We start from the raw sequence: 14,111 nt of genomic DNA on the forward strand, positions 1-14,111 counted from the left end.
GCACATGAACTTTAATGACATCCCGTTCTTAATCCGTAGTGTTTAACCCCTACGGGTCTGCACAGTTTTGAGGCCCTTAAGTTTTGACATGCTCTGACATTTTTGCTTTTTCAGTTGCTTATAAACATACTAATGGCAAAATTGTCCTTACACTGTATTCAGCACAAACTGGGCTACCATAATATGTTAGCAACATTTATGTATGCTTGTATTTTTGAGAGAATAAGGTTTATGTGTGGTTTCAAAAAATAATAAAATGAAAGCACTGAAATAAGGCCACAAAACACAATATGTATGTGTGTTTAAGACTATTGACGAATAAGTGTTTTGCTTCAAACTGATCAGAATTGTTGTGCGTGCTCATTCACATAAAACAATATATTGATTTGCATTTTGTAAGACACTTTTTGTTTACGAAGCCCATATGTGAAGAGCCGTGAATGATCATGAATAATGCTGTGAATCACACCTGAGAGAACAAACAAACTGCATAATGAATGAGCCTGTGAGTCAGGTTTATGACTGAGAACTCTTGTATTTGTATTAAAAATATTTTTTATATTTTATTTAGAATATAGGTAATAACATGAATTGAGAGCTAAAGGCACATTACACTAGTCTGACAAGCCTGACCCACATCAAGATGTTTGGTCTGGAAACTCACCATTGACAGGGCTCAATCCGAGGGGCGGGATAAACGGTTGTCTTCCAAACTCACTCTGCACGCGATAGGATAGCGCTACAACCAATCAGAGCAACAAAGGTGAAAAGGAGCTTGTAGACGGTTGATAGATTAAACATTCGCCTATCCTGTCGGCAAAACACATCTTCCCTTCTTAAGAATGCCTTCGGTGTCGTTCTTTGTTCTTCTCTCAGAGAAGAGCTTAACTCCAAGTCTTCCAGAGTCGCGGTCAAAGGTGATTCGAAAGACCGCCGTTTGCCAGTTTCTGTGTTTACTAGAAGCACGCAAGCGCAACTCAGCCGTCCTTATTATCCTTAGCCCAACGACTCTATGCACGATGTGATCGGTCTGACCAGAGTTTGCCGATTACAGCTCAGAAGGGTATTGAGAGTTGCTAGATGACACTCGCAGGCAGATTAGATTTGCTGCTGCTAGGGTGCGTCTTGATTTCTAGGCTAACATTACACAGGTCTATTATATTCAAAATTATCAAAAGATTTTATCATGCTAAAAAAAACAAATGAATATTGTGACGTTGAGCACATTGAACTGCACTGAAACTACCTTTTTTTCATCGACTTTATAGAAAAAACTGAATAATTGGTAATGATAAATGTTATAATTATTTGAGGTTTAAAACATAATGCAATGCAATTATGGTTTCAACTAGGATGGGGTGAATTCAGGTTGATTGGGACACTTTTCCCCCCCAAGTCCTTTCAATGGCAAACCATTTCTGAATAATTTGATCTGATACACACAATACTCAAATATCATGTCTGTGAGTACGGGTGAGACAAGATCTTGTGCCAGGATTAAAATATGATAAGATTTTTCGTCTAGGTGAAAAGGTGTCTAGTGTCATATTGTCATGATGGAGTGTGAGGGTGAAGTTAGGATAAAATATGCCACTGCAGCGTTTACATAATGCCTTCACTGTTGTTTTTGCTTTTTATAGAAATAAAAGCAATTTAATTCCAGTGGATAACGGTCACTTCAATTCCATCCGTTGACCAGAGTGCCACTGATCACGTGACAACAAGACTGACAGCACCGTGGCGGAGGATTCGTTGCGCAACAAAAGCATCTTGTAAAATGCACGTTCAGCCCCACCGTTCCCTATTCACAGAGTACGCACGATCGTAAAATTAAAAGTGAAAGTAAACCCGAGTGCATTTAAATGCAATTTCAAAACGTTACCGCTGTTTGAAAGCGGCTTCCTGAGGCATGCAAATATCTCCCGATATAAAAACTATCTTAGGCTGGGCTGTGTAGTTAACCATATCTAAAAAATTCAGTCTCTATTTGCACTTTGAATATTGAGATTGTACTTTGATTATGGTTGCACTTAATATCTATGATCAATTTGTGAAAAGGAGTTCAGTTAGGAGTTCAAAAGATCTAGAAACTCATAAATCGTGCAGTTCTAATGTCTGAAGAGACAATCATACAGAAATGAAGACAGTCAATTGTGTTTGTGGCAAAACCTTTTACAGTGCTTGAGTATTGTTGTCTTTTACCACATATGATAATTCACACACGCAGACTCAAGACCCAAGACGTCAATATCATATTTGAACACTTGCGGCTTCAGTTATCCCAATGGAAGAAAGTGAAGGCGTGTCATCTATCTTTTTTACACTCTATGGTTCATAATGGCTGCTTTTGGCCGATCTCTGCAAATTATTAATTCACAAATTATTCATTGTTTTAAAGAGGACTCAAGTGTGAAAACACCCATTGACTAAAAGAACAATGAGAATCGAATGAAATTGAGAAATCAATATTTCCAACCCAGTAATTAGATACGTGCAGTCAAGGTTTTGTTTTTTGTTTTTCAGAAACATTTTTTTTCTGTTTGCTCTTCTCTTTAGTATCTTTTGGGCTAATGTAATTTATTACATACAAGCAAAGAAGCCATTATCACTAGAAAGTGACAATGCCATCAATTCAGCGGATGTGCCATTGATTGCCTTCAAACTGCATAAGCTACTATTTTTCATGATGGCTGCTTTAAAGGACTATTTGTCTGAATGTGCAAAAAAATCGATCTTGCTTCCACCCTAGCTCTTGCTCCAGCCTTCAAAATCTTCAAAACCAAGAACACTGAATTGTATTGAAATCCAAGAAACCACTCGTTTACTCTGAATTACACAATTGGTTTGAGAACATACAGTACTGTGCAAGAATAGAAAGCACTTGAAGAAACCGTGTTGAACTGTGTTTATGTTGCCACAGTTTTTTTGGATTTATTCTGTATCAATATTTTTCGGTTTCTTCATGTAATCCCAGACTGATACTAACGTGCTTAAGATTTTTGCTCAGTACTGTACATGTTTTTAGGCAATTATATAATTTAAACACTAAACATTTTTTTCTTCTAATCAGAGTAAAAGTTTTATTAAAATTGGCAACATCATTTCTTTATAGCATCTGTACAGCTGCATTGATAACTACTGTTGTAATGGCTCTGCAACTCAGTGCATTTTGACACGCATAACAATTACCTTTCAGTATGATTTGGACAAATTTGTTGGCAGTGTATTATTATTTGTCCCAGTTTTATTTTAGATCATTGCAGGTCTTGTTTTTTTTATTCTTTACGGTTGTGTCCAAGGGTGTTCATTACGATTATGACTCACAGCACTCTTAGCACTGGGTTTCCATCAAAGCTGAAGACTGTGTCCAAATATTATTCTTCTGATTATTTGCATGATCTTTTCCCATAATTTTTTTGAATTCAGGGTTTATAAGATACTTTCTTATAGTTGCTTTACTCTGTGTTAAGGGTGTTTCACAACAATGAAGATAAATATAATAACTGTAATAATCATTTTAAATTTTTTTGTTGTTGAAACAACTGTAATACACGCTCTGGTAATAAACAAAACTTTTTAATCCATTAGTGTGGATGCTAATATACAGGTGCTGTTCATATAATTAGAATATTATAAAAAAGTTGATTTATTTCACTAATTCCATTCAAAAAGTGAAACTTGTATATTATATTTATTTATTACACACAGACTGATATATTTCAAATGTTTATTTCTTTTAATTTTGATGATTATAATTGACAACTAAGGAAAATCCCAAATTCAATATCTCAGAAAATTTGAATATTACTGAAAGAAAGAAAGGATTTTTAGAAATCTTGGCCAAGTGAAAAGTTTGAACATGAAAAGTATGAGCATGTACAGCACTCAATACTTAGTCGGGGCTCCTTTTGCCTGAATTACTGCAGCGTGGCTTGGAGTCGATCAGTCTGTGGCACTGCTCAGGTGTTATGAGAGCCCAGGTTTCTCTGAGAGTGGCCTTCAGCTCTTCTGCATTGTTGGTTCTGGCATATGGCATCTTCCTCTTCACAATATATAATATCCCATATATTTTCTATGGGGTTATGGTAAGGCGAGTTTGCTGGCCAATTAAGAACAGGGATACCATGGTCCTTAAACCAAGTACTGGTAGCTTTGGCACTGTGTGCAGGTGCCAAGTCCTGTTGGAAAAGGAAATCTGCATCTCCATAAAGTTGGTCAGCAGTCGGAAGCATGAAGTGCTCAAAACTTCTTGTTATATGGCTGCGTTGACCTTTGACCTCAGAAAACACAGTGGACCAATACGAATCCATTTAAATGCATTAAAAATGTACTTGAGTATGTTTTTAGTACAATACAAATACACTATAATGCATTTTTAATACATTTAATAGTACGTCTTTTTCATCTGGGATGGCATCCAAAACCATCACTGACTGTGGAAACTTTACACTGGACCTCAAGCAATGTGGATTGTGTGCCTCTTCTCTCTTTCTCCAGACTCTGGGGCCCTGATTTCCAAAGGAAATGCAACATTTACTTTCATCAGAGAAGATAACTTTTTGTTTTTAGCCCAGGCGAGAAGCTTCTGACGCTGTCTGTTGGTCAAGAGTGGCTGGACACAAGGAATGTGACAGCTGAAACCCATGTCTTGCATACGTCTGCGTAGTGGTTCTTGAAGCACTGACTCCAGCTGCAGTCCACTCTTTGTGAATCTCCCCCACATTTTTGAATGGGTTTTGTTTCACAATCTTCTCCAAGGTGTGGTTATTCTTGTTGCTTGTACACTTTTTTTTCTACCACATCTTTTCCTTTCCTTTGCCTCTATTAATGTGCTTGGACCCAGAGCTCTGTGAACAGCCAGCCTCTTTTGCAATGACCTTTTGTGTTTTGCCCTCCTTGTGCAAGGTGTCAATGTCGTCTTTTGGACAACTGTCAAGTCAGCAGTCTTCCCTGTGATTTTTGTAGCCTACAGACCTACACTGAGAGACCATTTAAAGGCCTTTGCAGGTGTTTTAAGTTATTTAGCTGATTAGAGGGTGGCACTAGGTGTCTTCAATATTGAACCTTTTCACAATATTGTAGTTCTCTGAGGTACTGAATTTGGGATGTTCCTAAGTTGTCAGTTATAGTCATCAAAATGAAAAGAAATAAACATTTAAAATATATCAGTCTGTGTGTAATGAACTGCATGAATGAAATTTGTGAAATAAATCAACTTTTTGATGGTATTCTAATTATATGACCAGGACCTGTAGTTATTGTAATAACTTTCTTTAGAGTCAAGATCTTTATATTGCTCTTGGTGTAAACATTCCTTTAAAATTGTGCTTAGTTTATCCTGTCTGAAAACAAAAATTTGATTGTCTAATTTTGTTTTCAGGGTTTTTGTATTCAGTCACAGTCCGTAAAACAGCTGGATTACTGAAAGTCACATTTTTGTCCTAGTAACCCTAAGCAGGCCATAGTTCTGATTTTGTGAGTTATTCATACAGTTAACAGAGATTAATGTATTTGTACAGGTACCTCTCTTTTGTTTGGCCCACTGTATATTTCCTAGACCTACCTGGGTGGTGCAGCTATAATCTACAAGTACTTAGTGTCACCTTTGAAGGCTATCATAAATTCACACAACCACACTTATGTGTTACTATAATTTTGTTCTCTTGCATATTTAGCCAAATACAAACGCAGAGTGTTGAATAAATAATTGGTGTGTTGTGAAAGATTCCTTTAGAAATACCAAAGCTGTGTAGAGCACTCAGCTATAAGAGGCTGTTTCAGTGCAATCACCATGTGCATTAGTCTGACAATCTCTGTAATTTTGACAGTAGTGATCTTTAAAAGCCAGGGCAGACAGAAAGAGAAATAAGAGGCCCTAGGTCCCCTAGAAGCACTTCCATGGAAGTAGCTATTTCTTTATTTAGGCAATTGATCATCAGCGTTAAGTTTTAATGTTAGCTCATTATGACTGACTTACATTATATATATATATATATATATATATATATATATATATATATATATATATACATGTGTGTGTATATGTGTGTGTGTGTGTGTGTGTGTGTGTGTGTGTGTATATGTGTATATATATATATATATATATATATATATATATATATATATATATATTTGCTCTATGGTCAAACAAATAATTTAGACTGTTTTTTTTTTTTTTTATGTGTGTGACTGTGTATTATGCTTTTTTTTAAACCTGCTGGTGTAGTTTGGTCATTTTAGACCGATTTATTAAGCTTGGGTAAATAATTCCTTTCATTTTTATTGAATTTTGATGTTCTATGTAACATCATTTCTGTTTTCAGGTTTGACTGTATAATAAAGTTAAAGGTACAATATGTAAGATTTTTGGATTAAAATATCCAAAAACCAATAGAACGATGTTATATTTTTTCTTGTACTTACATTACCCCAAATGTTTCCAAGAATGTTTAAATCCAGATAAATAAGCTATTTTAACCAGGACACCGAACATGTTCGTGAGTCACCTGTCAATAACATCACACCATGTTGCACTCAATTTCCATATTTTTTTTTAGAAACCATGGAAACCAAAGAGTCTTTAATATATTTTGTGTTTTATTAGTCAGAGTAGCAAATGTTTGCTTAGATTCATTGACAGAAAAAAATCTTTTGCATCTTACTGCAGTGTGACTCATAGTAGCCGCCGAGTGAATGGACAGAGTAGCATTATAACATAACTTTCAGCACACTCAAATGTATTTAATATGATAATCTCCTTTTGCGTTGCCCCACATACTGTATGCATTACTGAATATAACCCGTATTGGGTCGTCTGCAGCATAATAAAAGCTCTGCAAAATTAAGGCACCATACACTTTTGTTTCGAATAAGCAACCTCTAGCAGCAAAAAATGTCATTATGCTTTAGTGGAAAAACTATCACTTCAAATCAATATTTCAAACAAAAAATATCTAAACCTTGACAAAAAGAAGTAGTCTATGAGAATGTCTAAATAAATATCCAATTCCACAACCTAATAAATAAATATAGAATAGAATAGAATAGAATAGAATAGAATAGAATAGAATAGAATAGAATAGAATAGAATAGAATAGAATAGAATAGAATAGAATAGAATAGAATAGAATAGAATAGAGGGTTGAACATTTATCATCCACTATCCAGGTTTGCATCGTTACAAAATATTTTTATGAGCAACATTTTGGTCAAAATATTTTTTGTGATGATGGCAACTTTAGTGTGCAGGATTTATATTTTTCTAGTTCATAATTACATCAGTATAATTCTTCGTCTTGTTTTACAAATTAACATTTTTGTGTGAAATGTGATCCATAAGGGGTTGTATCATGTGTCATATTTCTGTGTCTTCTGCTAGACCCTGAGGTGCATCCCCAGAATGAGGAGTACTGGGGTCATGTGAACCCTATTGGTCCCCGGGCCTGTTATGATGAGGGAAAGCGTGTTGCTGAGACAATGTGCTATGCCTACATGAAACAGGTAAGAGTGAAATTCACCCATCAATACATTACTGCTTGCCACTATAGCAGTAATGTTATTTTCAGAAAACTGTGATGATAAAATGTTCATTAACCACTTTTTTTCCCACAACTAAGATGAGACGACACTAAGGTAATTTAACTATAACATCAACGACTATAATATCAAAGACAAAATATGACATTCTGCTGTACACATCTCTATGAGCTTTCATGCTTGTGGTTGACAAATGTACATTTTATATTTTAACCACTTCAGCTCTGCACCCCCTGTTGGACCCACCCGTGGGTCCAAAATTGCATCATCACAATCTTTTAAAAAAATCTATAACTTGCGCTCCACAAAACTAGACATATATGGTATCATTTGAAAGATTAGAACCTCAGCTTTCTCAATATCACAATTACTTCTGCATTTAGATTACATAGAAGAAAATAATACGGTCTGAATTTGACATATTTTTACATGTCTGTGAGCAAGCATGGCCAAACGACACTGTAATATGTCAACGATGTCCAAATCAAAACATGTGATGCAGACAAATACTCTTATTATTGCTAGTTTTGATTGTCAATGTTAGCCACGATTTTTGATGTCATCACATATTGCATCATGTGAGAGAAAACCTGAGAATCTCAGCTCTTTATAGACATGTGGATCATGATTCTAGACCAATCAGAGCCCGACATCTCCCTTTACAAAGTTGAAGAGGCGGAGCCTTCTTTCCGATTTCCTAATGGTCAGTTTATGTCAATGGAGATGAGTTGTTAGAGGAGTTGTTAGACACTTTGGTCAGATAAATCTCAATAACTTTTATTTGCAAGATGTCAATAAAATTCTTTTTTCCTCTGTTTAGTGTCAATTTATAGAATCAACATAAACTTCCAAAAAGCTTGGAGACGAAAATGATGAAAAAAAAAAGATTTTTAAAGGGGGGGTGAAATGCTGTTTCATGCATACTGATCTTTTTACACTGTTAAAGACATGGAATCCCATACTAAACATGGACAAAGTTTCAAAAGTTAAGGTGGACGTTTGATGGGAGTATTTCTTTGTCAAAAATACTACTTCCGGTTAGTCATAAGTTTCGGCAAGTTTTTTGCGATCATGCGTCCCCTTTGACGTTAATGGGGGCGGAATTTCCTTGTATGGGCCGTACGGACAATTCTACCGGAAGAGCGTGAGAGAGAGAGAGGGAGAGAGCGAAAGTAACAGGCTACGCCCATCAAAGCGCTGGCTTGTAGGATGCTGGACAGGTGATGTGCACAATTACAATGTCACCAAAAAAGTGCGTTTTTGGTTGCCAGACCAAGACAGTCCTGCACAGATTCCCCAAAAACCCCGCGTTAAGGCAACAGTGGATGGAATTTGCTTTTCCGGATCAGCAACTGAGTTGCGCGAATGTTTATATCTGTTCGCTGCATTTCGGTGCCGACTGTTTCATAAACAAGGCCCAGCTCGACGCCGGATTTTCCCGATCGCCTAATGCTAAAGGATGGAGCAGTCCCAACGATAAAGGTCCCAACGTTAGAACCGCAGGCGGTGAGTTAGACTGCTTCAAATGTCTGTGTTTTTGCCTATGCTCATCAAGTAGCCCAAACATGATCACGTATAGTTAATTGATCAATGGAGCATGTGATGTGTAGTGCGTGTACATTTGTTTAGCTGGCCACTATATGTGTAACTTTATGTTTGTGTATTGTAAAAGCACTCCAAACAACAATACACAAAGAGTGGGGAAATATGTTGAACTAAATAAGCACGCTTCTTCATTCAAATGCGCTACTATTCTGTGTCTTTCTATGTAAACACTAACCTGCCGTGCAAAACCATGTCTACACAAACCACGCGTAAACACACACACACACGTGCACAACTGCACTTCCCACATGTACACCTTCAAAGACAAAAATACGACGATATAATTCAAGTATAAATAGGTAAATAACACAAGCCGCTAAGCATATTATATAGTTAGTGTATAACTTGTACCACATAGAGACGTCCTGCTCTAGTCGTTTTTGCTGCTGCTCCTGTTCAACTGCAGCCTCTGGGTCTGATTCCGGATCATAGATGTATGGCTGTATCTGATTAAAAGCCATATTTTTATTTTGAATAAAGTTTTTTCCCGCTGTTAGGGATGACACAGCTTTACGACGCACTCAACACAATAGCAGCAGCGCGCACACGTCATTATTTAGCTCCACTCACACGATACGCCCCCACCCGCTCGGCTTTTTTCGGAAAGACTCGGAACAGCGCATCTTTCTTATATAATTATTAAAAAAATAAAGACTTTTCGGAGATATGCAGGATGCAATGCTACTCTATAGGTACTCAAGATTGACATGACACTGACTGAAACTGAGTGTTTCACCCCCCCTTTAAATAACAAATTAATAAAAAATAAATCAAAGTATTTACTTTTTAAATATGTTTATAATAAGATTGTGAATAGATACAATAGAATATATGCAATATTTCACCACTGTGTTATTATTTAGGGTTTTTTCTGTAAAATAAGAGTAAAATTTTTATCAATTTATTCCAATGTATGTAGGTAGGGCGCTCTTTTGAATTCAGATATTCCTAATTCCCAAAAAAATGCAAAATGTGCTGCAGAGGTGACTTAATCAGAGCTTTTCTGTTCAAATAATCAATTTTCTGGCCAGTGTTTTACATCTTCTCACACTCACTTCACACTGCAGAAGCCCACAGATGATCTGAAATCACAGAACACGGCAGCTCAGCGAACTCATTTGAGATATTCTGTTTAAATTAAAGTGTAATTCAGTCGGTCTGTGCTCCTTCACAAACCGCTTGCGCTGTTTGCTGTGACTAAAACTGCGATCAAACCTTCTCAGTGATGATCTGTAATAAATCCAAACATGGAAATCCTTTTTAATTGTGGTTGCTGAATGATAATGTCTTGAATACTAAATTCTTTTCTCGCTGTTGTTTTATCTCAAAAGTTATATAAGTATCGATAATGTGAGGGAAGGAAATCCCTCACATTATCGATACTTGCGTATAGATAGATGAATGACTGAAAGATTTAGATGAATGATAAAGGTCATGAGAATGAGGGGAATGATGAGGAAATTATCAGAAAATGTTCATTTTGAAGTGAACTTATCCTTTATGCAATGCAATATTAATCATGAATTTTTAAAAGGTATACTGAAACGTTATACTTTCAATGTATATTATAATAAAGCCCAGCGAAGTGCGTGACATTTTTGAATAAGGGTCATATTAAAATAAAAAACAAAAAACTTTTAACAGTCAAAACTAGATTTATATACAATAATTGCCACTATTATAATTTTGGGCAAAATAATAATGATTATTAATTGAATAATTATGCAGTGTAACAAAAATGTGACCTTTTATTGACTAAAACTAGACTAATTAAGACTAATAAAACTAGACTAATAAAACTAGACTGACTAAGTCAACTAATTCTTGACTAAACAAAAACAGGACAAAGATGGACTGCATTTATATATAAATGGACTTTATATATAAAAACAACACTGCATATACTGTCAAATAGATATTTTTAATATTTCTTTTTTTGTCCATCTATTGAAAGTTTAGGCAATCAAAGATTTCTTATGAAGATATCACGTTATATGATAAAGCTTTTATCCCCCCCCCCCCATATACATATATAAACATTGATCTATTACCATTACAATTATCTCACAAATATTTGCTCAATATAAATCTCAATTAATAATCAAAATAGCAACGTGCCAACTATGTGCCTGAACACACAACAGACAAGCACACCCAGGCGAACAGATTGCGAGTGCATTTTCTAAACAACGTGGTGCTGGACGTGACCATTATAAATGCACTGAGCTAAAACTATCAAAAAAAATAATATAATAATTCCACGGGGCGGCAGTGGCTCAGTGGTTCATGTAGGTTGTCTACAAACCAGAAGGTTGGTGGTTCAATCCCCGGTTCCACTTGACCAAGTGTCGAAGTGTCCATGAGCAAGACACCTAACCCCAGCTGCTCCCGACGAGCTGGATGAGCCTTACATGGCTGACATTGCCGTCGGTGTATGAATGGGTGAATGTGAGGCAAAAATGTAAAGCGCTTTGGATAAAAGCGCTATATAAATGCAGTCCATTTACTAGACATATTGTGTAAGAGCTAATTACCAGTGAAAGAAGCTAAGAACTCGAAATAATGATTATTTGTACATCAAAGGTTGGATCTTCAATGCTCGGAGGACAGACAAATATTTGTGTGGAAAAAATAAGAGAGCTTGGCAACAGCAGCATGGTTTGCTGAAAAACTAAATGTGAAACAACTGAATCAAACCATTAGTATCATTTTGGCTATTATTATTATATGCTAAACATTTATATGCACAAATTTGTGTGAAGTCTACATACAAATGTTTTTACACGCTCACACACAAAAACTTTTATGACTTACATACTAAACTTTTAAACTTTCATATTAATATTCTACATCATTTTTTTTTTTAAATGTTTTATTTAGGAATGACTTAAACCATGTGCAAGCAAAACCCACACATTCTAGGTCAGGGTTTTCAAACTTTGATGCCAAGGACCCCCAAACATGATGAACCTTTTATGAGGGACCCCCTTCCTAAAATCCATCTATTTTTATGTATGAAAAAACATTTAAACTAGATCAGGGGTCTCCAACACGTCGCTCATAAGCTACCAGCAGCTTGTGGCCTCATTGGAGGTAGCTCGCCAAGACGTAGGCTACTTTGCATCAAATCATAGAGTGAGCTAATTTAGTCTGATTTAGAATTTTTTATTTATGAACAAATGTAAATGTAAACATGCAAATGTAGGGGTGTCACAAGTACAGGTACTTTAGTACCATGTTGGTAGTGAAATGTAAAAAAATGTGACATACCAGCTTTTCTGTATTACTGGTCCGATAGTACCGACTCCCGAGTATATTCGGTACACGCAGCTTCCGTGTTAATCCAAGCGCAGGGCTCCAGACTGTAGCCGAATATATACTAGTGTCTGTTATAATTATTAAACTGAAAATGACTATTTAAATATTACTCCTGCAAATTCTGCGTCTCTTAATGAATAGCGGGCGCAGATGCAAGGGCGCGGCAGCGCACACGCACACGCGTGACACTTGCGTGTCTCTGCTGTGTCCTACTATATGATGACACATGGACGCATAAACTGTCACTTCATGAGAATTTAACTTTTGATTTAAGAAAACTGTCATATGAACACAGACACTCAAAGGTCTTCACAGCAATCCATCAAAATAAAAGTTTGGTTTAACGTGGAGAATTTGACAGAATATATTTGGCTACTGCTGAGCCAGTAGATTTAATGTAATAAAATGTAATATGTAATAATAATATGTCTCTACTAATAATAATTTCTTATTTTTATTTTCCCTTGATTTTTTATGTATTAACAATGATAACTTTTAAACAGCATACAGCCTTTAAAGGCTTATGTATGATTTACTTATAATAATTATCATCGTAAATAATAAATGTATTAAATGTAATAAATGTATTATTTTTTTTAAATAGTAATAAAAAAACATTTTGCTTTGGTACCAAAATTGGTACTGAGTAGGCTACCATAAAATGTTTATGGTATTGGTACCGACTACTGGAACTACTATGACACTCTTTCAGGTGTAAAACTGTTTGGATAGTTAATAATATGAGAATTATGATGCATTATTTAAGAGTTTTAAGTAATGTATACCATGAGTAGCTCTCTGCAACTTTCATTTTTAAAAAGTAGCTCTCAAATGAAAAAAGGTTGGAGACCACTGCGTTAGATAAATAGTAAGTGTGACATTATAAATACAACATATTGTTTCCAAACTTAAGTCGGCTATACTTAATAACCAAAAATGATTTATATAAGCACTGAGGTTCTTAACATACTGCATTAAGAACTCCAGTGAGTAAGATAAAGGTGAATATAGTAAGAACAACTCACTAGAAAGATACAAAGCAAACATATACAATTATGGAAAGTACAGCAAGAAAGGTGAGAAACATTTGGAAATAAAACAGTTAGAATGTTTGGTAGACTTTATACATTTTTGCTTTGTATTTTTATTCTTTGAAATATTCTGGGGACCCCTTAGAACCTTCTTGAGGACCCCAGTTTGAAAACCCCTGCTCTAGGTGGCCATAAAAAACATGTTAAGATTAAGGGCCGTATTATATACCCGGTGGAATTATTATATTATTTTTTTTGATAGTTTTAGCTCAGTGCATTTATAATGGTCACGTCCAGCACCACGTTGTTTAGAAAATGCACTCGCAATCTGTTCGCCTGGGTGTGCTTGTCTGTTGTGTGTTCAGGCACATAGTTGGCACGTTGCTATTTTGATTATTAATTGAGATTTATATTGAGCAAATATTTGTGAGATAATTGTAATGGTAATAGATCAATGTTTATATATGTATATGGGGGGGGGGGATAAAAGCTTTATCATATAACGTGATATCTTCATAAGAAATCTTTGATTGCCTAAACTTTCAATAGATGGACAAAAAAAGAAATATTAAAAATATCTATTTGACAGTATATGCAGTGTTGTTTTTCCCTGTGGTATTG

General features: G+C 35.6%; 1 protein-coding gene across 1 annotated transcript in view; it reads left to right on the plus strand.

Annotated features, from left to right (window-relative positions):
• uxs1 (UDP-glucuronate decarboxylase 1) overlaps positions 1-14,111 on the plus strand; it is a 97,499-nt gene that overhangs the window by 45,667 nt on the left and 37,721 nt on the right. The window contains exon 9 of the mRNA XM_067443444.1: positions 7,379-7,500. Coding sequence (XP_067299545.1) covers positions 7,379-7,500 — 122 coding nt within the window. The remainder of the gene's footprint in view (positions 1-7,378; positions 7,501-14,111) is intronic.

The sequence above is a fragment of the Pseudorasbora parva genome, chromosome 5, assembly GCF_024679245.1.
Source record: "Pseudorasbora parva isolate DD20220531a chromosome 5, ASM2467924v1, whole genome shotgun sequence".
Classification (NCBI taxonomy): domain Eukaryota; kingdom Metazoa; phylum Chordata; class Actinopteri; order Cypriniformes; family Gobionidae; genus Pseudorasbora; species Pseudorasbora parva.